The sequence below is a fragment of the Balaenoptera ricei genome, chromosome 20, assembly GCF_028023285.1.
Source record: "Balaenoptera ricei isolate mBalRic1 chromosome 20, mBalRic1.hap2, whole genome shotgun sequence".
NCBI lineage: Eukaryota > Metazoa > Chordata > Mammalia > Artiodactyla > Balaenopteridae > Balaenoptera > Balaenoptera ricei.
The window spans coordinates 47,762,234-47,786,844 of NC_082658.1; the positions used below are offsets into that span (position 1 = coordinate 47,762,234).

Below are 24,611 nucleotides of genomic sequence, written 5' to 3' on the forward strand. Positions count from 1 at the left end.
GGTGGGGAGGTGGGAGGGTAGCAAGAGACAGAGGCTCTGGGTAGATATATCCACACACTCCATCCTCCAGGTCTTGGCTCACTCTTGCCGCTGCTTGTGATCATACCTCTGTCACCTTGGGGCCAAGTTAGACTCAGCCTTCAAGTCTTCACTGAGGTGTCACCTTTTCCAAGAGCTTTTGCTCAATACTCCTACTGTTTCCTTTCACCTGGAGTTGCCATACTGGTTTGGACCTCCCCAGGGCACTCCTAAAGCATGTTTGAATTCTGGCTGGCTTGTGTCTTGGGGCCTCGGTTACCCCAACTGTAAAATGGAATAGTAACACCTAACTCCTGGTGTGGTTGTACAGAGTAAATGAAATAGTAAACTAATAAGCTTGTACTGAATGCTGAACAAATGTTAACTATTACTAGCAGCATTTTAATCTCTCTGCATCCTTAACACCGAGTCCAGGGCTGATGATATAATCAGTGTCAAATACTTGTTTGGTGGATGGATGGATGGATGGATGGATGGATGGAGAGATTAAATGTGTTTCCAAAATATAAAACAATCTTTGCCAGTGTTCCATGGGAGCTTGGGGTTGGGAGTGGGGGCCAGGAAGAACCTACAAAAGTGAACCTTTACTGTATACCTATCATACATCAACACATCAACAAGGAAGTGGCTGTTCCCAAATTAAGTCAGTGCAGAGGGCTTCCCTGGCGGTCCAGTGGTTAAGACTCCGCACTTCCAGGGCAGGGGGAGCAGGTTCAAGCCCTGGTCGGAGAACTAAGATCCCACATGCTGCACAGCGCAGCCAAAAATATAATTGTCAGTGCATCACACAGCACACAGTGAATACGAGTTGGTCAGTTCCAGTGGCTCTGACAGTTTCCTTGATACCTGGAAGGAGAAGGGCTTGCTCCAGCCCTTCCTCAGTCCTAGACTGGAAATCCCCAGAGGGCAGGATGTTTCTGGAGGCTGGGCTGCCCCACCCAAGGCCCTGTATAAACTGCTCAGAGAACTCCTCTTTGGAGGAGTAAGAGGAGAGAGGGGGCCTGGGCTGGGGAGGGTGCTCTGGGTCTTGCTCTGTGGATGCCGGCTGTGGGGCTTCCCAGGCACCCTTCCCTCTCCTGCTCCTTCCATATTCAGCCCTTAGTAGCCCACACACAGAAGGAATTAACTCTGGGCTCAACTTCTTGAAAGAAACTGAAGGCTTTATTCCTTGATCTTGCCCTCCTCCTTTTCTTTGCAAAGTCTTCCTGATCTTTACACTTCCTGCAGATCCCTCTTCCTTACTCTCACCTCCCGGACTCCAAAAACACTCTGATTGCCAGGGTGGGTCAATGGTTAACCCTCCAGCGGCTTTATATAAGCCTGCCTAGCCGCCTACCTGCTGCACTGTCGGTCCTGCAGTTCCCTGGATCTGGAGGGTGACCCGGCAGCCCACGTGGATCCACACCATGACCACCTGCTGGCAGGGCCTGTGGGCCTATCGCTTCTACCTGATTGTATTCTTCCTACCCATTATCCTGCTGCCTCTGCCCATCCTCATCCCAACTAAGGTAAGGACGTGGGGTCCTGGGCACAGAGAAGCTCCAAGGGAGCAGGGGAGGGGCCGTCTGGCCCTGGGGTTGGGCATCCTCAGGACCAGCATCACCCACTCATCCCTCCTAGCCTGACAGCCTAGGCTGTCACCTCCTGGTCCTCCCGAGGCCTGAGGACTAAGAGGTCAATGGGGGCTTTTGTTCGGCACCCAGTAGTAGGAGCCCAATGTGAATTGCTTAGGTGCACTTGGTATCTACTCCCTTGGGAGGCAGGAAACCAGCTCCGTAAAGGAGGTGCAGATGGAAGCAGTTGAGGTTGATTGGGAGGGTATGATCCGGGCTAGCTGCTTGAGAGGGAAGGAAGGGGATTAGGAGGAAGCTGGTCTCAGGCAGTTTGTGCAGTTAAGAGTACAAACAGAAAGAGAAGGCACTCACCTGTGATCCCAAGAGCTAAGTCTCCTGCGGAGGAGGGGTGGGAATTGAACGAGGAGATCCTGACAGTGGGCAATACAGCTGCACACCTTGAATGGAGGGGCAAATGCCACTGCTTCCTGCCCACCCCCATGCAAGCAGCAGGAGTCATAATTTCGGCTCTCATTTACTGGAGCCCCCACTGCATACCCTGTACCATGTACCCAGGAACACTCTCTCCCATCTTATGAGGCAGGTCTGACTCCCATTTTACAGATGGGGAAAGTGAAGTTAAGTCATCCAAAATCCCAGGGCAGAACCTGTTTTCTGGAGGTCAGATAGTATACACTTTGGGGCCCCCCTTGTTAGTAAAAGAAGACAAAATTATGAATCTAAAATTAACACGGGACTTTGGGAAGGGTAGGTCCAGGAGGTGGCCTTGAAGTCCAAGCTTCACAGGAAACCTCCCTCTGGCAAGTGGCATAGTTAGGCAGTGGCAGAGCTGGGGGTGTGGCCGGGCTACAAAGCCTGTGCTGCCTGCCTCCGGAAGGCTGAGACCGAATCCTGGCCCTGGCCTCACCCCACACCCACCGCCCCACCCTCACTTGCCCATTGAGCCATTTGCTTCCTTTAGTCACAGACAGGGAAATCGAGGCAAGATTTTTGTTCAAGGTATCCCAGAAGGGTAAGGAACTGGGAGGTAGTGGCACAGCTCCTGGTAGGTGACAGGGCCTGGCTGACCTTTGAGATGACCCTCATCCCATGCCAAAGCCAGTGGCATCTCTATGCTAGGGACCCATCAGATCAGTTTCCAGACAGGCTGAGCCAAGTGTGTTAATCCCGGAAGGAAGGACAGACAGGAACTGTGATTCCCATTTTACTCCCCAAGAAGGTACAGCCCAGAAAGATTTAGAAACTTGCCCTCGGTCACTCGGGAAAGCCTGAGTCAGTATGAGAAGCCAGGCCTCCTTGTGGGAGTGCGACGTGTCCGAAGCCCCTGTCTTCCCTGTGCTGTACCCCTCCCTGCCACCTGCTTCCCGCCTACAGACATTGTCTCCCCTGTCCTGATTCAGATGAACTGTCCCAGGTTCCATCTGTGGAAGCCAGCCCCTCCACTGGGGCCCTGGATACCAGTCCCTCTAAAGGACTTTGCTCCTGTAATTATCCTCTCCTCTCCTGCATCATCAACTTTTCCCTCTTTGCCTCATCTCTCCCATCAGCATGCAAACAAGCTCTAATCCCTCTCACATTAAAAGACAAACAAACCCTCCTGCAGTCCCACAGTCCCTCCACAGATACCTCCTTTCTCTGCTCTCTCTCACAAAAGGCCTCAGAGACTGACTACACTACCCGTCTCTCCTTAGACAGACAGCTCCAGTCTCCAAGACTCTACCTACCAAGGGCTCTTGTCAAGTTCCCATCAGCGTCCGTGTCACCAAACCCCTGTTCCATGCTCGCCTTCCTCAACCACTCGGCAGCGTTTGTCACAGCTGGTCACCTCCTCTTTGCTATGCTGTCTTCTTTTGGCTTCTCCTGGTTTTCCTTTACCTTTGACCACTTTTCCTGGCTCCTTCTCCCTATCCTCACTCTCCCCCAGGTGATCTTCTGTTGTCTCCTGCCTTAAAAAGCATCTCTATGCTGATGATTCCCCAATCTGAAACCCCAGCTCTAATTTCTAAACTTGTGTTATCCAACTAACACTGGACACCTCCCCGCCGAACATTTCCTTTCACGCAGCGTGCACGTTGGCATATCCAGATCACAACCCTGATTACTCATCTCAGCTGACGCCCCCCGTGATCTTACTCATCAAGATATGGTTCAACCGTCCACCTCAGAGCCATTCCTGATGCCTTTCTTTCCTTCACTTCCACAAGCACCAGCAGGTCCTGTTGACCAGTGTTTTCGCCAAAAATACACTGAATGGAATCGCTTTCCACTACCTCCACTCTGGTCCTGGCCGCCATCATTTCTCTCCCATCCCTACTCCTCCCCAGACCATTCTTTTTTTTTTTTATTGAAGTAGAGTTGATTTACAATGTTGTGTTAATTTCTGCTGTATAACAAAGTGATTCAGTTGTACATATATGTACATTCTTTTTTATATTCTTTTCCATTATGGTTTATCACAGGATATTGAATATAGTTCCCTGTGGTATACAGTAGGACCTTGTGGTTTATCCATTCTCTATATAATAGTTTGCATCTGCTAACCCCAAACTCCCAGTCCATCCCTCCCCCACCTCCACCTCCCCCTTGGCAACCAGAAGTCTGTTCTCTACGTCCCCAGACCGTTCTTCACCCAAACTCCAGGATGATCTATTCCAAACATAAGATCACTACCCTGCTTAAAACCCCACATAGGCTTCTCGTCAAACTTAAAATAAAATCCAGACCTCTCAGGGTAGCCACGAGTCGTCGGGGGCTCCTGCCCCGTATCCTACCTCTTATTTGCTCTTCTCCAGCCTCTCTCTTCCTCAAATTGCTCATCTTCCTGCCTGCAATGTTCTTCTCCCAGAGGCCTCCCTCTCACTTCTTACATGTCAGCTGAAATCCACCTCCTCAGAAAAGGCTTCTCTGAGCAGCACCAGTCATTCTTTATTACAAACACCTGTTATTTAAAGGGCTTTCACTCTCTGAAATGATGTATTCCTTTATTTTCTATTTATTCTCTGACCCCCCTACATTAGAATGTAGGCTCCGTGAAGGCAGGGACTTTGTCTTTTTCCATGCAGAACCCCCAGTACCTGGCACATAGTAGGTGTTCAACAAATATTTGTCAAATGAATGAATGTGGGCAAAGAGGGCCCCGTTGTGACTTTCTGCTGAGTCCCTGCTCTCTGCAGTGGATCCCGAGCTTACCTCCATGCCCCTGGGCCCTGAAGCGGGAAAGAGGAGGCCCAGACTAGGCTCACACCTGTGTCCACATAATACTTGTTGACATTTCTTCAGTATTTTTTTGTGTGCTAGTCATTGTACCAAGCACTTCAAAACACTAACCCATTTATTTCTCACAATAACCTCTGAGTTACTGTGAGGTTACTACTGTTGTCTCCATTTTACAGACATGTAAATTGAGGCCCAGAGTGATAAAGGAATTTGCCTCAAGTCCCAGCTAGAAAAAGGCAAAGTCTGGACTGGAATCTGGCCTTGGCTAAGGCTGTCTAAGGATGCAGAGTCACCACTTGAGCCATCTACCGTCATGTCCATCCAGCCGTCAGCCAATCCTTCCACTGTCGTTCAGTCTGGGATGTCTGTCGAGCTCTTGCTCTGTGCTGGGGGTTACCAAAAAGGAATACAGATGTTCTGTCCTCAAGTTGCTTTCAATCTAGAGGACCACGTGTTCATGCCACACGGAGTATAGCCAGAAGTCTGCAGGAGCTCAGGGGAGGGAGAAAATCCTTCCAACTGAGTTAAGGGAGAATCTGAGTTGGGCCTTGAAGGCTGAGCGAGATTTCAACAGTCAGAGGCATCAGTAGAGGGCAGGCCAGGTGAAGGGAATGGCAGGAGCAAAGACGTGGGGATTGGAAATAGTAAGGAGTGTTTGAGGAGTCAGCAACAGAATCCTAGAAATGCCCATCGCCCACTGGGGGGTCCCAGTGGTTGGGGGCCAGTGAGGCCTGAAGTCTTCTCAGTGCTTCCCCAACCCTGCAACCAGATACCAAAGAAGCACCATCGGTGTGCCAGAAACCTTACATCTACTCATTCACTCATCCACTCATTCATTTATTAGGGAACAAGTATCGTGTGACAGGTACAGTTTAGGTGCAGAGGGTGGGAGGTAGGATTCAGGGGAATTTGCGATCCTGGGGGTGCGGGGGTGTGTGGAGGGACACACAAAAAGCATATACTGTCCATGCAGTGAAAACCATACAGCAGGCCGTGACTATGGCTTGGGGAGGGGCTGCTGTAGATGCGGTGATCAGAGAAGGCCTCCTGGGGTGCTGATATTTCCCCTAGGACCTGACTGGCAAGTAAGAGCCAGCCAAGCACAGCTCTGGGCCAAGAGCCGTCTAGGCAGAACACGTAGTGCAAAACCCAAGGCCAGGGGTGAGCTTGGCAAGGTGGAGGGATAAATGAGGCCGGCACGGCATGTGGACCTGAGCGAGCAGAAGATGACTGAGGTTAAGTTTAGAGAGGTAGGGAGAGGCCAGCCAATGTCAGCCCTATAACGTCGGGGAAGGAGTGAGGATTTTATGCTGAGGGTCACGAGGGATAAATACTTACTCAAAGGTCAAAGAGCTAGTAAGTTAGAGTCGAAAATGCAAATACCTCCCAGGACCCAAAAGAATCATCTGTGAAAACTATCTGCCCGTGGTGTCATGTTTGCCAGAACAGAGCTTAGCTGAAATCCAGACTGTATTTACAGTAAGAACAGAGGGCAGGATTTCTTACTCTGAATCCCCTGCATTCCTAGGATATAAGAACAGTAGGTGTGTGTGTGCACATGCACTTTAAAATCTGTGTGACTAAAATACCCTTACTGTAAGCTATTCCTGAACCCCAAAGACAGACCAGGATTACGGGCATGAAAACTGTGCAAGGAATTTGGACCTCGCTTCCGGGGCCTGCCTCTATCTTCCCTGATAAACAATGCTTCCCTGAACCCTCTGCCCCTTGTCTGAATTCCGGGCCCCCGGAAAACACAACACAGTGTTTCGGGCATCGTGTAGATGCCTGACTTATTTCCATAGACTACTTCTCCTGTTCATGAGGGCCTTGGTGTTCCCACCAATGAAACAGGAACGCGGGGTGTGTCTGGTCAACACCCCCAGGGCAGTGAGGTGTGGTCCCTAAGTGTGGCCTCGATCAGCACTGGACCGCGTGAAGTCTGGTTTTCTGGCCTCTGAAGGTCCTGGGAGTAGGGGCCAGCCTCCAAATCCAGGGAGATCCCTGGAGAAGAGAGAGAAGGTTCCCCAACTCGAACTTCACCCCCAGATAACCAAATCATGTCCACACTTCCAGCACCTGCTAGGTGAAGGTCAAGAATGGGAAAGCAAAGGAGACTCTTTAGCAGTACGGTTTCCTGAACGGAATTCAGCAGCAGGGCCCAGGGCAGTTGTAGGGCTCAGATGCACAGGAGTGCGGGAACGCTTCTCTCATCAACTCCCGCCTGCTGGTTTGCTCTTTAGGGGACACAGGCGGGCCTGGCCCTGGTCCTGGCCCAAACTGTGATGTCAGGACTCTCCCCCGCACTTTTGTTTTCTCTGACACTCAGACCCATTGTTTTCCCCTTTGGCCTCTTAAAGCAGAAGATGATGCAACAAACGCATTCACGTTAAGGTGCAGAAGTAAACAAAGATCACTCAAATGAGATCAGGTGAGGCTAGGAAGGGAATCAGCCTCCATCCTTGCTTTCGGCAGAGCCTCAAAGGCAGGGGGTGGGGACGCTTTAGAATGGAAAGAGGGAAGGCTTCAGGTGTGCACTGACTGGAGGTTGTTGGCAGGGGGAAGCTGGAGGGGGGCTAATTAGAAGTGGGGTATCCTCTCTGATTGTTACGAGAGCACATTTGCCTTTCGCTGATTAGTCCTGAGTTGGAAGTGGAGGTAGCGAGTGGGGATCGAAAATTAAGGAGGCTGGCAGTCATTGAGCAAATCCTGCCCATTTGGGGTCAGTTGCTAGGGAGGTGGTGGTTTGGCTATAGGGCTGTTTGCTGCAGAGATTGTAGGACATATATTTGCGTATGGACTGGCCATTGTCGCCTTTTATGTTTAGTCTCTCAAAGGTATTCGGCATTTGGATGGGCCTATTATTCCTGGAATGAATATCACACACACACACACACACACACACACACACACACACACACACCCAGACCACTCTGCACCTTCTTCCCCAAGTCCTGTCACATGGCTCCTCTCCTTGGGGTCACTACGCACCTAGACACTCAGGAAAGGCACCTGGAGCTTTCCTCCTCCCACCCGCCCCAGCAGCCATCACTCAAACCCTCTGTCTTCCATCTCCTAACATCTCTGGAGTCTGTCCTCTCTCTCCATCTTTACTGCCATGACTTCTCTGAGCCCCTGTCGTCTCCCCACTGGATATCCCAGCATGGCCACCTGTCACCTCCCAGCTTCTATGTCTGCCAATCCACCTGCCACATTATCGCAGGTGTAAGCCCCCTATTTTCATCTTGAGGTGATTGATTTATTTAATTAGGTGACACATGCACATTGCACAAAGTCCAACAGCACAAAAGAGTGAAACATTTCCTTCTGTGATGAATGTAGACAACAAACCGCGATAGTAAAGAGCGATATTTTTGACTTTGCCACCAGTAGGAATCAGAGATATTTTCAAATCGTCTGAGAGCTGTTGCCAATCCCTTGACATATTATGTTAACCATGACTTTGAAATGACAGTAGCCATTAGCCAGTGAAGAGCTTAGTAGTTAAGAAAGAGTCACATTATATCACTATCTTACCCATTTTTTCATATTTTAATAACTGTATTTTGATATAATTGGTTTCCTTTGTAATCCTGTGCATTTTATTTAATGCATTTAAAAACATTATTCTAAGAAGGAATTGGAAGGCTTCATCAGGCTGCCAAGGGAATCCTGGTACCAAAAAAGGGTAAGAATCCCCGAATCAGAGATTTTCCTATGGGTATACAAACACCTGTGGACACATTTTAAAAAAACACATATGGCAGCATCAGCGTAATCTTTTAATAGAAACCCTCACCTGACCGTGTCACCCTCTTGGTTTACAATCCTTCAAGGGCCTCCCGTTTTCACCTTTGTCTTCCAGATAAAGTCCTAGATTCCTCTCACGGCAGGCAGGTGAGGCTCTTTCCGAGCATTACATCACTTACTCCACAAGAATGTATCTTGATCTTTTATGCCTCATTCCGTTCCCTCTGTGCTTACTCCCTCACGCTAACACCTTTTGCCCACCCACAGAACTCCTATTCATCCCTCAGTACCCGCTCAGTGTGCCCTCTCTGGAAGTCTTCCTCAGCCCAGATGGAGGGAGGCTCGGAGAAGGGGTCCCTTCTCTGGGACCCCATTCTCTGGTCTCTCCTTTGCAGTGGTGCTGGCTGCCACCCAGGGCCTTGCCTCACTTCGCAGCAGCATCCCTACTTGCCAGGCGCAGAGGGGCAGTGGGAGTAGCCCCCCCCGGGGCTAACCTTCAATCACCAGGACGAATAAAATGTGACACCTTTGAGACTGTGGGCGTTTTCGCTGCTGCCCAATGGCCACAGGCTGTTCTGTGCCCGTAACAGGTAAAGGCCGTGATGCCCACAGGTCCCCACCCTGCCCACACCCAGTGTCCAGAGTCTACCCTGGATTCCCTGACACCACCATCTTCATCTGTATGTCACGCATCCACCCTGGTTCCCCAGCAGCCCGGGAGCAGGTTTCTGTGCCAAGGCCAACCCAGCCATCGGCTCACTGCCATCTACACTCCTTTACAGCTTAGACCTTCGCAGTCACACCCCTCATCCTCACAATAACCCAGCAAGGAGGGTGTTTCTCTTATTCTCATTTGTAGAAAAGGACCCTGCATAAAAGACAGTAATGTGTGTATAGTTGGAAATGCTCAATATTTCTTATCAAAAAAAAAAAAAAACCCAAAGCTGAGAGAGGTTAAATAGCTTGCCCAAGGACATGCGGCAATAAAGCTGGGCCTGGGCACTCAAGTTTTCTGACCTCTGACCCTTGTTTCCTATCACAAAAGAAGAAAGTTGCCAGCCTTGGGGTTTGGAAGCCATCTGAGGCTTTATCTCTTCTCTTCATTGTTGGCTTTACCAGGCAGCCCGCCGTGACTACGGACCAGCCCACACAGGACACTCAGACCCCCTGAAGGCCGGGGCCAGTTCTGATTCATGTCTGTACCCCAGTGTCTGACATTCCTTCACTCATTTATCCAGTGTCAGCTCCGTAGAGGTGCCAGGCACCCTGCTGGTGTGAGCAGAAACAGACCCAGACCCTGCTCCCTGGAGAGTATGGTCTGGCGACAAAGGTTGATATTCATCATGAGAAATTCGTGAAAGCAAATGTTTAACTACAGACCGTGATGAGTGCTCTGCAGAAGAGGTACAGGGGCATAGGCTGTGAAAAATGGGGACTATACTCCTGAAACCCACGGAGGCTTCCCTGGAAAAGGAATATTTGAGTTAAGATCTCAACAATGAGTAGACATCAGGTGAGCAAAGTGGGGAGGGAAGAGAGGAGATTAGATACAAATGCCCTGTGGCTACAGGGAAGATGGAGCGTTTGAGAAACTGGAAGAGGGCCACTGTGGCTGGACCAGAGAGAGCAACGAGGAGAAGCACAGACCAGCCCCCAAATTTTCCTAAGAGCAGTGGGAAAGCCTGCAGGGATTTGAGCTGCTTTGAGGTGTGTGTGTGTGTGTGTGTGTGTGTGTGTGTTGGGGGGCAGGGTGTGGATTAAACAGTTTTGTGCCTCAAGATCACTCTGGCTACAGCAAGAAGAGATTTCAGGGGCAAAAGAGGAAGCTACGAGGTGAATAAGGAAGCGCTTGCAGAAATCTTGGTAACAGATGCAGGGGCTTGGACCAGGCTATTGGCCCAGAGCTGGAGAGAAGTAAAGGGGAGCATTGGAGGTGTTGAACCAGCAGGACTGGAGACCTGGAGCAGAGAGGTTATTTGTCCAGTGAAAGCCTGATGAGCAGGCAGGAGGCCCAGTGCCTGCCCCTCAATAGCAGGGACAGCCTCGGGGGAGAGAGGAATGGGGATCTGACCACGGTAGTTTCCTGGCACAGCAGGGCCAGGGGCCCAAGTGGGAAGGAAGGATTTATAGACCCAGGCCAGCACCAGCAAAAGAGGGAGGGGCTAGAGACAGGGAGGTGAAAGAAAGTTGACCCCTGTCCTCCAGAGCCCAGGCTGAGAAAGGAGTACATTCTACAGCCAAGGAACAGCTGGGGAACAACTAGCCTGCTGGCCTGCAGAAGGAGGACATACTGACAGAGGTAGAAAGAAGAGCATTAGCCGCCAAGAGAAAACTCTTCCCTGCTGGTATCTGAGCTCCAGGAGGGGCTGCCTCAGACAGGGTGCAGGCTGTGCCCTGTGCCAATGGCATATGGAGTCGTGCAATGTAGCATGACTGGGGAGTAAGCCAGTTGGGTCCCATGCCATAGGCCACCAGCTGAGCTTGGCCAGCCCAAGATGCGTTGAGCTGAGCAACAAGGCAGAGAGTATAAGGCGGCCCTGGAGCCCAGGTCTGATTCCCGACTTCCCACTTCTAACACTGGGGATACAGATCGTGGAATCAGACACATTGCGGGGCCAAGGAGAAAGGATCCCCCAGGTTCTGTTCCCATTTCTGAGCCATGAATGCCACTGGCTGTCTGGTGAAGACTGTGGGCCCTTCTCAGAATACTGCTCTGAAATGCACAAAATAAAATGTATAGGATGACAAAGGAAACCAACCATTTTGAAATAGTTAGAAAAATATGAAAAAATTAATTGCAATTCAGAAATACAGGTGCTTCCTTATTAAAGCATTAAATAAGATCTAGTGTTGGTATAATAACTACCATAATTTCAAAATAGTGATGGATGTAAACAATATTTTGAGATATATTTTGGGTCCATTGCAACCACTAATCTGTGCAGGTACCTAACAGCTGACAGCCACAATCAAATATCTGTGACAAAATCGCCCATAGCACCGTTAACAGCTATATGGTTTTGGGAATTCCCTGGTGGTCCAGTGATTAGGACTCGGCACACTTTCACTGCTGCGGGCCCGGGTTCGATTCCCACTCGGGGAACTAAGATCCCGCAAGCTGCACAGCAAGGCACCCCCCCTTCCCCCCCCGCCACAACACACACACAAAACAACAGCTATATGGTTCTGTTGCCTCTGTTCATAACCTTAGTTAGATGTTAGCTAAAACATGAAATTGTTTTCCCATCCAACTTCATGAATCCTGGGTATTCCACGCCCCATTTAAGAGCCCCATGAACCAGGAAGAGCAGGTCAGCGAGTTATGGACCGACTAACTCTACAGTTGGACCGACTACCCAGGAGGGTGGGATGGGACACGGGGCCAGAGCCACCAGGGCCAGAGAAAGCTTCTGAATGGAACTTTGAAAGTGGTTTTGGGTTTTGATCCAGAGACAGACGGACAGACACGGAGAGGGACACAGGGAAGTTGTAAAGGAGTAGAGGAGCCATAGATTCAACACGCTGGTGCTCACAGCTCTCTTTGGAGGGTGCAGTTGGGGACCCAGAAGTGAAGGAACTTGCCCAGAGCCGGGCAACAGGAAGTGGCAGGCCCCAGCGAAGACAATTCCATTTGGATCCAGAGCCCTAACTCACTCCCGTACACCCTGCTGGTCACAGCGCACCTGAGGCTGGGGGACACCCTCCAGTAGCACGGGAGCAAGCTCAGGGTAGAAGGCAAAAAGCTGGGGCTCAAGAACCAGATGGCCTGGATTCTTCGCTGATTTGTGTGACTTTGAGACATTTACTTAATTTATTTGCACCTTTGTTTCTTCATCCATGAAATGGGAACAATAGTCATTACCTCACAGAGCAACTAAATGTGATTAAAAACCACCTGGAGTGCATAGAGCACCACGCCTGGCATGGAGTAGTCCTTAACGACACTTCTGCTGTCGTTATTAGCAGAGCTTTCTTCTTGAATCAGCAAAGTCATCCGGCCCAGCCTCCCTCCTTGTCTCTGGCCAGAGAATTCTGTGGGGTGAGGGCATGGGGGGCACACCAGGGTCCAGAGGGCTGGCTTGCCCTTAGCCCCAGGGGAAGATGGGTAACAGGCTGTGCACACTGCAGGTGAGAAAATGGTTGAAGAAACAGCAGCTTCAGCAGAATCTACCGCCTGCTGGGGGAGGAGGAGGGGTGGGTCTCTGCTCAAGGATCAAGGTGGCCCCACCCCTTGTGCCAATGAGTTCATGTCCAGGGTGAGAAAGGTGGTGGAAGTTTCATGGAAAGAAAGTGAGCCTGGCATCAGACAGACTTGGCTGGGCAGGCTGGGCGCCACACCACCCCCCAGGATGCCACTGATGCAGACTACTCGGGGAGTGCTCTTAGAATTATGCAGTCCTGCACACCTTGCCTGGGTTCCAGCCTGGCTCTGCCACTCCCTAGTTCTGTGACCTTGAGCAAGCCACATACCTTCTGGAGGTCATCTATAACATAAGACCACCACACTCATCCATGGCTGTAACTACAAACGTGAAAACACCCAGCTCCTAAGAGTTACTCAGTAAACAGCAGCTTCGTCTCCCCAAGACCTTCCTTCAAGCTTCAGGGTACTAACAACATGAGGTATAAGGGGTGAGCCCAGCCTGTACCAGGTGGAGAAAGCAAGAGGGGCAGGGCAGTTGAGACAGGTAAGAGAGGAGGAGCCCCCAGCCCATAGTCCCAGCAGGCAGCCTCTTCCTTTGGCAAACAAAGAGTGGGCAGGTGCCCCGAGGAGGCTCGAATGCCAGGCGCCCCCTTCCCTGGAGGCTTCCTTCTGGCTAATGATTCCCCTGTCCCCCCTCCCCAGGCCTGCGGAGAGGCTCTGTCAAGGAGGGTGGGCCCCTGACATCTGGGGTTGTCTGACTTCATTCCTGCTCCAGGTCCCCTCCCAGGCCTGAGGTCAGGCCTTTCTAGCTTCGGGAGCCTCATGAGGGAAAGGGGGGGCGTCTCTGGTACCCCAAGACTCACAAGACTATGACTCAGAGTTTACTCCACAATTCCCCGCACAACGCGGGGATGGGGGAGTTATATGAAACAGTGGTCATGCCAGGATTACTAGGAAGGAGACCCCACCATTCCTAAAACTTTTCAGTGGTTTATTCATTCAGAAAAGATTTGCTCTGAAGCCTCCTGGGTCCTGAGCTCCAAGGATCCAGATACAAAATTGACTCTGTCTTCATGTAACTCACCTCCTAGCAGAAGGAACAAATACTACTTAAATCGTCATACAAATAAATATATTCTTACAGGCTCTTGATAAAGCAGGGAAGGCCAGGGTGCCAGGCAGGGATCCACATTTCCCAGGCCCCAGTTTCATCTAGATGAGCCCCCATCTCATGTAAGGATCCTCACCTGAGCCCCCTGCAGTCCCCAGGGGGACTGGATTATAATGTCTAGGCCCCCCAAGGTTAAAGACAAGGTGGTGAGTGCTTTGCTTTGTTTTCTATTTCTATTTTTAAATGGGACCTTGGGCTCAGGAATCAAGGACTGTGAGTTTCACAGGCTCTCCCCACACTGTTACAAATGGCCTGCTTTCTCTGGGGACAGGAGGTGACATGACTCTGGGACACAGGCCTGCCCCCTCCAACAGCTTTGCTGTTCCCCTCCCACCTGCAGGAAGCCTACTGTGCCTACACCATCATCCTCATGGCGCTCCTCTGGTGCACCGAGGCTCTGCCCCTGGCTATCACCGCCTTCCTCCCCACCGTCATGTTCCCCATGATGGGCATAATGGGTGCCTCCGTGGTAAGCCTCCCCACCCACAGGAAGACGTGCTCCCAGGGATGGAGGGGGGTCTGCCCTAGGACGCTGATGACGGGGGAAGCCTCATCACAGACAGGGCACATGGAAGAGGGGTCCCTGCCTCTGCTTGGCAGGTTAGGGAGCACTGGGGGAGGAGTCAACTAGAAGACCGGGGGGAAGGCATTCTAGAAATGCCGGGTGCATGGTTGGTGCCAAGAGTTAATTCAAAGTGGGAGCAACCAGGCCTAGATGAGGGAAGGAAAAGGGGGCCTTGATAGCCAGCTAAAGAGTTTGTGTCCTTCTAGTTCAGTGGCTCTGAAACTTGAGCGTGCATCAGGATCACCTGCGGAACTAGTTAAACACATTGCTGGCTCTGCCCCAGAGTTTCTGACTCAGTAGATCTGGAGCAGGGTCTAAGCATTTCATTTCTAGCAAGTTCCAGGTTGTTGATGATGCTGGCCCAGGGACCACACTGAGAACTGCTGCGTTAGTTTCTAGAAAGAGCATTAAATGCTTTATCTCCCAGTCAATGGCTTGCCACGGGAGTGGATTCAGGTTAGATGATCTCTCAGTCATTCCTGAGGGGAGAAAGAACGAGTTTGGCAGGAAGAGAGGAAACTGGTTAATATTAAATGGCAGATGATCCAAAGACCATTTCCATCTGGGTCCAAGAGCCCAGGGGACCAACCTCCGTTTGCGGGAATATCAGTGTCGGCACCCTGTAAGCCCAGAGGCACGGGGGAACCCCTTCCTCCTTCTCAACTGTCCCCACCTGCCAGGTCAGCACTGAGTACCTTAAGGACACCAACATCCTATTCATCGGGGGGATGCTCGTGGCCCTCGCCGTGGAGCACTGGAATCTGCACAAGCGCATCGCCCTCCGCGTGCTCCTCATCATCGGGGTGCGGCCCTCCCTGTGAGTTCCCACAAACCAAGTCTGGAGGACCTGGGGTGGCGGTGTTCTGGGCACCCAGGCCTTGAAGGGATGCTGGAACACCAGCGTGTCTGTCTGCCCGTCGCCAGGCTGATCCTGGGCTTCATGGTGGTCACGGCCTTCTTGTCCATGTGGATCAGCAACACGGCCACCACGGCCATGATGGTGCCCATCGCCCACGCCGTTCTGGAGCAGCTGCACAAGGTGCCCAAGAGCAAGGATGTTGAGGAGGGCGAGAACAACCCCGCCTTCGAACTCCAGGAACCGAGTCCCCAGAAGGAAGAGACCAAGCTTGATGAGAAAGGTGACGCCAGGCCCTGACCCCAAACCCTCAGTTCTTGAGGAGGGTCTGAGACGATGCCCATGATAGGAGCAGTCATCCTGGCACGTTTAGGGAGAGGAGAGGGAAGCAAGAAGTTCAGTGACCAACGTGTCCTGGTTTGCCTGGGATTTTCCTGGTTTTGAAATGAAAAGTCCCACAGGCTGGGAATTCCCTCAGTCCTGGGCAAACCAAGATGCTAGGTCACCCTGGCAAGCCGAGAGCGGAAGCCTGGGTGGGCTGTCAGGGGCCCAGGCTCCACTCTTCCTGTGTGGTTCGGACAGTCTTCTTCCCTTCTCTGTGCCTCAGTTTCCCTCTCTCAAAAGAGGGGTTGGGCCAGGTGGTGACTGGGGGGTCACTCCGGCCTGAGACTCCAGGGAGTGCTGGCCCTTGCAGACCTGGAGGCAGCCTCTGCCCTCCCCCCAGCCTGGGTCTAGGCTGCTCAGGGACAAGGTGCCCCAGAGGCCCTGGAGCCCCCACCAGGCTCCCCAGAACTGGCCCTGCGCCCATCCCCAACCTGAGCTCTCCCTGTTCCCAGACAACAAGCAGGACGGCCCTGCCCCGCCTGTTCCTTCGGAGCCCAAGGCACAGCAGGACGAGGAGCAGCTCCGCTTCACCCGGGGCATGAGCCTGTGTGTGTGCTACTCGGCCAGCATCGGGGGCATCGCCACCCTGACTGGCACCACAACAAACCTGGTGCTGCAAGGCCAGGTCAACTCGTGAGTGACCGAGTGGGAGGGGGTCTGCATTCTGACTGGGGTGGGGGGGGGCAAATGGAGCAGGCTGGTCACCGGGCAGTGTCACACAGCAGCCTGAATCCCTCTTCAGGATCTTCCCCGAAAATGACAACGTGGTGAACTTCGCCTCCTGGTTTGCCTTTGCCTTCCCCACCATGGTCATCTTGCTGCTGCTTTCCTGGGTGTGGCTGCAGTTCCTCTTCTTAGGCTTCAAGTAAGTGGTGGAGTGGGTAAGAGCTGCCCAGGTGCCTGCCCTTACCCTCTAGGAGCTTCCAGTTGGGTACCCAGGTAGCCCTGCGGAAAAGGGCATAATCACCATCCCGGTGAGAAGGCCTCTCCCTCCCAAGGCCCTGCTGTGCACTTGGCCCCCCCATTTGAGGGAATTACTGTTTGGAGAGTATTAGCCCATCTATCAGATGAGCAAACTGAGGTTCAAGACATGGTACACAACTAGATGTGTCAGTGCTGGGATTGAAAACCAGATCTCCTGATGCCCAGGCCAGGTCCCATTCCATAACAATCCCCAGTCCTTTGGCAGGTGCTTAAGAAGCACACGCTGTGAGCCTGGTCAGTTACAAAAGTCCTTGTTGTGCTCCTACTGTGTGCCTGGCCCTCTGCTAGGCACTGAGAACACTAGAAGCATTAGACAGTCCCTGTCCTTGGAGCTCACCATCTAATGGGTGATGATAAGGTAGGAGCAGTGACAGAGGGAAGCCCGGGTGCTGTGGGAGCACAGCCCAGGATAGTGAAGATTCCAGAAGTCCCCTGGCAGAGATGATGCCTGAACTGAATCTTGTAGAGTTAGAAGTCAGCCAGGTAGAGAACGAGGTAAAGTCATTCCAGCAGCAGGAAGAGCTTGTACAAAGGTACAGAGGCAAGAAAGAGCATGCTGGGTTGGGGTGAACTCTAGTTCTGTGTGGCTGAAACGCAAAGAGGGAAAAAGAGTATCAGCATATGAAGCTGGAGAAGTAGGCAGGGGAAGATTATGGGGAATCTCATGTGCCACATAAAGAGTATGGACCTTGTTCTTGAGGCCAAGAGTAGTAAAGAGGTTTTATTCCTACTTCCAGCCCTTGATTACTAGTAGTCACTAGAGCTCTGAGTTGAAAATCATGTGAGACCCTGCTGGAGCTCAGTTGGAATCAAGTCTGGGATTGATTAGTGATGTCTGCTATAGTACAGGCTAAGTGTGGTGGTATGACTGTTATTGTGGTATAAGTTGTTATTTGTCCATCCTGCCCAGGCAGTGGGGAGCCATTGAGAGTTTTTAAGCATCGTTGCTGTAAAATTGCTTGGGCAGGTGCAAGGAGGCTGGACTGAGGTTGGGGATGGTACAAAGCAAAGTGTTAGTCGAAGAGACCAGCACAGTGCTAAGCAACATAAAGGATTCAAAGATGTGTGAAGCATGGTTTTTCCCTTGAGGAACTCACAAGTCCAGCAGGGGAGTTGAGGTTTGCCCAAGTGAAAAGTTAAAAGTCAAAGTGAGTTAAGCACATGGAGGTGGGCTGCAGACTTCCGTGCCTCAGAGGACAGTGTGGGTGGGGCCCAGGCTGGCAGAGGATGCCCAGAGCGGTAAGAGAGGGAAGGGAGGATTTCCTGAAAGGCTATTGGAGGCGGGGAGTGATGAGTCAGGGCCAGAAGGAGGCCTGGGGTCTAGGCCTCTAGGGCCTCCTCACTCTGGGCGAGGGAGGGCTCAGCACAAGAGAATTCCTGGAAGGACAGAGGGCCAAGCACAGGGAAACCCAATCCCCCATCCTCAGCCTCCCCTCTGCTAAATAAGAGCCAGGACACCCCAGAGTCTTCTGCTTTTCTTCCAGAACCTTGGGAACCTTTACAACTCATGGCAGTTCCCTGGCAGTCCAATGGTTGGGACTCAGCACTTTCACTGCTGTGGCCCTTGGTTCACTCCCTGGCCTGGGAACTAAGATCCCGCAAGCCGCGTGGCGTGGCCAAAACAACAACAACAAAACCACAGGCAATCAGAGCCCCTTGCTCCCCTGCCTGGCGTGGTGCCCTTACGAGCTGTCCCCTCCTCTACCTGCAGCTTCCGGAAGAACTGTGGCTTGGGGGACGAGATGAGGGAGCGAGAGCGAGCAGCCTTTGAAGTCATCCGGAGAGAGCACAAGCTGCTGGGCCCCATGACCTTTGCAGAAAAGGCTGTCAGCACCCTCTTCGTCTTATTGGTGGTGCTCTGGTTCACTCGGGAGCCAGGCTTTTTCACCGGCTGGGGTAACCTGGCTTTTTCCGATGAGGATGGGAAAAGGTGAGCATCGTGGGGAGGAGGAATACTTCCAGGAGGAGGGAAGGGAGCAGGGCCCCCAACACAGAACAGGAGGTAACGCTGGGTTGAGGTGGGGGGAACTTACCAGGAGAGGTGGGCACATCTGTGGGAGGGGTTCCTCTCCAGCACCCCTCCATCCTGTGACCCTGAGCAGCCCTAAGCCGCTAAGCCTGCCCTCCCTGCCCCGCCCGCAGCATGCCATCCGATGGGACAGTAGCCATCTTAATCGCTGTAATTTTGTTCATCATGCCCTCCAAGATCCCAGGGCTGACTCAGGAACCAGGTAAGCACCTGGTCTGGGGCAGGGAAGGGCCTCTGGGCAGATCCCGCCTTCTGGCATGCGACGTCCCTTCGACCACACTCGGCAGGAGTAGACCAAGCCCAGAGAAGTTGGGGTGATTTGCCAAGGGCACAGGGACTCAGGGACAAAGTCACGATGTTGCAGAACTGAGGGTCCCTCTCTTACATGTATTAAGCTCTGATAGAGACCCGTACAGAGGGGGGAAGGGAAGGGAAGGAAAGCCTGTTGGCTCTTGGTGACCCATCCTCTTCTGCTTGGGGAGTAGGAAAACCAGGGAAGCTGAAGGCCCCTCCTGCCCTCCTCAACTGGAAGATAGTTAAAGAGAAGATGCCTTGGAATATCGTGCTCCTTCTGGGCGGTGGCTTTGCCCTGGCCAAGGGCAGTGAGGTGACAGACCCCGCCCCCTCCCCCACCCACTTGAGGGAGACCCTGTGACAGGGAAAGAGGGGCCCTGATTCTCTCCCACACAGGGGAGCCCTGACCCCCCACTCGGGAGCCCCCTGGTGGGCAGAGCCTTTGCAGCAGCTGGAGAAACAGGTTAGAGCACTAAGAGAGGGGGAGGGAACACAAGCCATAGGGACCTCTCCCTAGTCGGATTCTCAAAGCCAAAGAGAAGGCGAGCTTCTCCGGTGAGCAGGGACTGTACTCGGTGACTACCCAGTCCATCCCCTCACCGCCTGCCGGACAGAGAATGCCAAAGCTTTAGCACCAGGGAGTAGTTGGCTGGCGTTGGGTTGACGCAGTTTGCTGGCTGAGGCCACCAGGGGGCACCATGATCATACCCAGCCAGGCTCTGCGGACCGGGTCGTCATTCCCCATAGCCTCCATCCAAGACAGAAATCCCTGAACCTGCACCCCCAGCCCTCGGTGTTCTGGCTAAGCTCATTCACTGCATGGACAGGAGCTTTCCTGGGTCAGGGATTGGTTAGTTCATCCATCAAGCGCTCACTGACTGTGCCAAGCGCTGTGCTGGGTGCTGGGTGCTAAGTGGGCAACATTGTATATAATAAAGTCCCAGCTCCCTGGGGCTCACAGTCTGGCATTATAGGTGTGGGCAAGGCAAGACCTTGGAGCTCTTCTGACCCTGTGAACTGTCCCCGTCCCCCTGTTGGCCTCTTCCCAGCCTCTACCAGGGCCCTTCCCCTTCTCCCTCCTTGCTGGGAGCAAGGTCCCCTCTGTCCCAACCTGCTAGGCTGGAGGGGGCAGGCAGAGGGCTAAGGGTGGCCAGGAACCTCCTGAAGAGAGGTCAGGAGAGCAGGAGTAAATGGGGTCAAAGGTCTGTACTCTCACCAAGCCCCAGGTTTCCCAAGAAAGCCCCTTCGCTTCCCATCTGACCCTTCTGCCCACACCCAACCGTCCTTCAAGAGCAGTAGAGGGGGCTCCTAGGGTTCAGCTGGGTCTCATCTTCCCTCCCAAGCTGCCCTTGACTCTGAAGTTTCCAGAGAGGCGCGGGCAAGAGCAGGACCCTCCCAGAGCCTCAGCAGGGGACTCTGGGGCCCCAGGCAGCTCAGCCTCCCACACACCACCCTCCTCTGCCTACAGGAATCGGGCCTGTCAAAGTGGCTGGGGGACAAGCTGACCCCGCTGGAGAGTGTGCCGCCTCCCGCCATTGCCTTCATCCTCTGCCTCCTGATCGCCACCTTCACTGAATGCACCAGCAACGTGGCCACCACCACAATCTTCCTGCCCATCTTGGCTTCCATGGTGAGCTGGCCCTGCAGACACACCTCCTCCAGGCAGCCTTCTGCCCACACTGCCTGCCGGGGCCCTGCCTGAATGAAGGTCAGAGTGACCTGTCTGCACCTCCTCTCATTTCTGGGAAAGGACCCCTGAGCTTCCACCCTTCCCCAGGCTCTTCAGTAACTTTGGGCCCCAAGGCCCTCTGCCCCCTGACTCACTCCATCCCTGATGACATCACCCCTGGAGTATCCTGATGGGGCTCACTGGTGGCCTCACCCACCTCCCTGGCCCAGCTCCTGTTCTTGTCATTCCTGAGGTGACAGCATGAAATTGCTCCCCGGAGCGTCCCCAGCCCCTTCTGCTCCAGGAGCGTTCCCGCAGCCTTTGATGATGACACCCACAAGCCCCTTTGAGATCCGTTTAATGGGTCCCTCCCCTTCCCACACCCCACAGGGCAGGGCCGCACACTTATCCCCTCCAGAGAGGTCAAGGGGCCCTTTCCAGGTCACCAGGTGCCTTCTGGCAGAAGTGGTGGGTTCATGGCCAGAGTGTGTATTGGGGTGGGGATGGGGGCTGTCCCTCAGAGAGGGAAGCAGGAGAATGGGGGCCACGCCTTCCCCTCTGGGACGGGGCTGAGATCAGCTCTGCCCCACTGTCTCCCCCTCCAGTCTCAGGCCATCTGCATCCACCCCCTCTACGTCATGCTCCCCTGCACGCTTTCCAGCTCCCTGGCCTTCATGCTGCCTGTGGCCACCCCGCCCAACGCCATCGCCTTCTCATTCGGAGGCCTCAAAGTGACACACATGGTGAGTGGCAGGGGTCTCCAATGCCTCAGCACTCCCTGCTCTGTCTTTCCATCTTGGTGGACCACAAAGTAGCTGAAAGTCGCTGAGATTCTCAGAGTTTAGAGTGGACCCTGTTGGGGTGGGTGGCAGCGGGGGAGGCTGGAACATGATCCCCAGTTGGAGTACCTTCAGGCCCTGCCAGCCCTAGGCCACTGAGAGGGAGAGGAGGGGTGAGGAATTTAGGGAAGGCACCAAGATGCCAGGCACCCGAACCCAGGGATATGGACTCAGAGAGGATGACTCAGGGCTCTGGAAGCTCCCCTTTCCCCTGTTAGCACTGGGATTAAAGCCAGTGGTGGGGGCATCACCTAGTGCTGCAGGTTAGACCCAAGGGAGGACTTCCCAGGGAGAGTTTTGCTAGTGAGAGAGCTCCTGAGCACCTATGAACACCTAAGGGATGGGTACTGGCCCAGCTCAACACCCACTCATTCAGACTGGCTCTCCTCACCCCAGGCCCAGGCAGGATTCATGCTCAACATCCTCGGGGTCCTGGTCATCACGCTGGCCATCAACACCTGGAGCATCCCCATGTTCGACCTGCACAGTTTCCCCTCCTGGGCCCAGTCCAACACCACAGGCTTCTGTGGGGTCAGCGAAGCAAACATCACAACACCTAGCCCCTATACCACGGTATAATCTGGCCCAAGCCAGGAAGACCCACCTTGTTCCTATTCCTCTGAGCTGGGAGGGGAAACCCAGGCTCCAAGCCAAACATTGAGAGAAAGGCACATGTATACCTAACCTCATGTGTCTCTTCAAGGAAGATGTATGTGAGCTCAGTCCTACGTGTCTGAGGAAAGTGTGTGTATGTGTATGTGTATGTACGTGTGTGTGTGTGTGTGTGTGTAAAGACGGTGTGTCATGTGAGGATGTTGTGTAAGCGGGGTTTGTGTGTGTGATGATCCTAGGTGGTGTATGCTTGACAATGTACACTTGTGAGGTCACAGACACGACAGCGTGCTCTGTCTGGCACTCCAGGTCTTTGTCTCCCCAGCTTGGTGGGTGACCAGACCCTTTTGTCCTCTATTTATTGAAACTCAGGGTTGGAGCTGCCTGGGCAGCAAAGCCTACCAGCAGTTGCCATGGCTACAGTCTCTGGGACCGGCCCAACATACTGAGTTCTCCCCAGCCTCTCAGGTCTGGGGGGAGGTTCAAATATCAGCCCCATTAAAGTCTTTCAGTAGAGTCTGTGGTGGTTTTTCACGGCACTTTCCAGGGCTGGTCCCCAACATGGTTCAGGCCCCAGGTTGGGAAATACGCTGGGAGGGGACCTGGCATCTGTCCTGTATGGCGGCCCCCTTGGCACCCCTCCCACCCAAGGGAGAAGGTAATGGCCAGGGAGCTCTGCCAAGGCCTGTCGGAGTGGACGCAGCCACCCAGGAAAGCAGCACTGACATCACCCAGCCCGGCTAATTGGGAGATTCCACTCCCTGCATGTCTTTGAGAAAACCAACCTCCCCGTTCCCAGAGCCCTCCCTGGGCATTTACGTAAAACCCTCTGCCCCTGCCAACTCCTCACAGACCCCTCCACCAGCTGGAAAAACCAGTCCCACCAGACCAGGGGAGGCAGGCTGACCCATGCTAGGTGCCCAGAAAGAGGGACCCTCATCCAAAATGGCAACCTGCAGCAAGAAGGATACAGGTGAGACTCACAGGAACAGGTTCAAAACTATGGCCTTCAGAGTCCAGGACCAGACTGCGCTCTGGATCATTCTGCCTCCCAACCTCCCCTCCCCCACTCCTCTGCCTCTCCGCCTTCATGAATTCCAGAGTTTTCATTTATCTGGCAAGGTAAGGTGGGGGTGGGGAAGGATGTCACCACATCCATCATCCATCCTGGGAGCTCAACATCCCTTCCTGGCTGGAAGTTCATCTAGATGGAAGTTTCCAAGAGTTCCCTTCTGCTGCAGTGGGAGAATAAAAAGAGATCTTTACCATCACTCTCACGCCCAGTAAAACAGGGAAATGAGTCGTGAAGAAAGAAAACCAGAAAGGATTTAATTCTGGATTTCCCCCCTGGGCCGGGCCTGCACTCAGTACTCCCAGAGCTGGGGGTTTGAGGGCTGGGGGGAGGGGGCCGCTGCATGGGGGAGAACATGGCTGCCCCCAGGGCACAGGAGATCCTGACAGGACATGCCAGACCTCCAGCAGAATGAGGAGTGTCGGGAGAGGGGCCCTGCCCCCATCCCAGACCCCCAGGCTGGCATTCTTCACTCATGAAGCACAGTCATAAATCACGGCTCCCACCCAGACCCACACTCGGACCCCCGACAAGGCCCCAGGCGACAGCCCCCTCCACTGGGAGTGGGCCAGGCCCAGAGTGGTGGGACTCCACCAGTGGCTTACCCGCAGTGGGTTCCTAAGGAGTAGCCCCAGCCCCATCTGCAAGGAGGACCCTCTGCTGCTACTTTCTACGGGACCCTGGTTTGGTACCCACAGTCCAGCCCTGGCTGGGGAAGAGATAGGTGTGCTTCCTAGGGGACACATGGCCCTCCACTGTTCTCAGCTCCCCTTTGGACCTCTCCACTTCCACTTCAGTCTGGCTCAGAGAGGGCCAGATGGGGACTGAGATCACACAGCAGCCCCACGGGATGAGGACTGGGCTGGCCCTGCCTTCCTTCTCAGGCGAGGAGGTGGATGGAAACTGGCCTAAGGGTGGAGGGGTCGGCTACGGTGGGTGCCCTGGCAGGGCTCGGGGCAGGCTTCCCCCCAGGTGCTTAGAATCCATCCTCCTCAGCAGGCGGGAGGGCATACGGGAGGCAGGCGGCACCTCTTGTCCTAATCACTGTCATTAGCTGGGCAATAAAGAAGCACGGACTGGGCCTTTGAAGAAAGGGCCGTCAACCCAGGTCAGGTGTGTGCAGGCGGCCTAGCAGCTCAGCCCCTCCTGGGCGCACACACACACACACTCACACACACACACACACACACACACACACACTCACACACACACACTCTGGGCTGCAGGTGGATGGGGCTCTGCGGGGATGCGGGTCTATGCCCTCCCTGCCTGGCCACTCACACCCCTTCCCCCCATGGCTTCCAGGAAGGTAGCAAGGGGTTTTGAGTGTCTCCTACGAGCTGAATTTGCACAGTGCTGGGACTCACAAACTTCTATGGTAGTCAGCTTCCCGTTGCTAGAGAAGATCAATGA

General features: G+C 53.5%; 1 protein-coding gene across 1 annotated transcript; it reads left to right on the top strand.

Annotated features, from left to right (window-relative positions):
• Positions 1-1,398: 1,398 nt before the first annotated feature.
• On the top strand, positions 1,399-22,642 carry SLC13A2 (solute carrier family 13 member 2). The gene is made up of 12 exons (XM_059906776.1): positions 1,399-1,547; positions 14,235-14,363; positions 15,140-15,276; positions 15,384-15,598; positions 16,152-16,332; positions 16,442-16,564; positions 18,395-18,613; positions 18,826-18,914; positions 19,198-19,319; positions 20,475-20,636; positions 21,281-21,418; positions 21,911-22,642. The coding sequence occupies exons 1-12, from the start codon at positions 1,446-1,448 to the stop codon at positions 22,091-22,093; spliced, it is 1,800 nt and encodes a 599-aa protein (XP_059762759.1). The 5' UTR covers positions 1,399-1,445; the 3' UTR covers positions 22,094-22,642.
• Positions 22,643-24,611: the final 1,969 nt, after the last annotated feature.

Coding starts and splice junctions, on each gene's coding strand:
- SLC13A2 (XM_059906776.1), top strand. CDS start 1,446: ATGACCACCTGCTGGCAGGGCCTGTGGGCCTATCGCTTCTACCTGATT. Junction 16,565..18,394: donor TTCCTCTTCTTAGGCTTCAA/GTAAGTGGTGGA, acceptor CTCTACCTGCAG/CTTCCGGAAGAACTGTGGCT. Junction 20,637..21,280: donor TGCCCATCTTGGCTTCCATG/GTGAGCTGGCCC, acceptor CTCCCCCTCCAG/TCTCAGGCCATCTGCATCCA.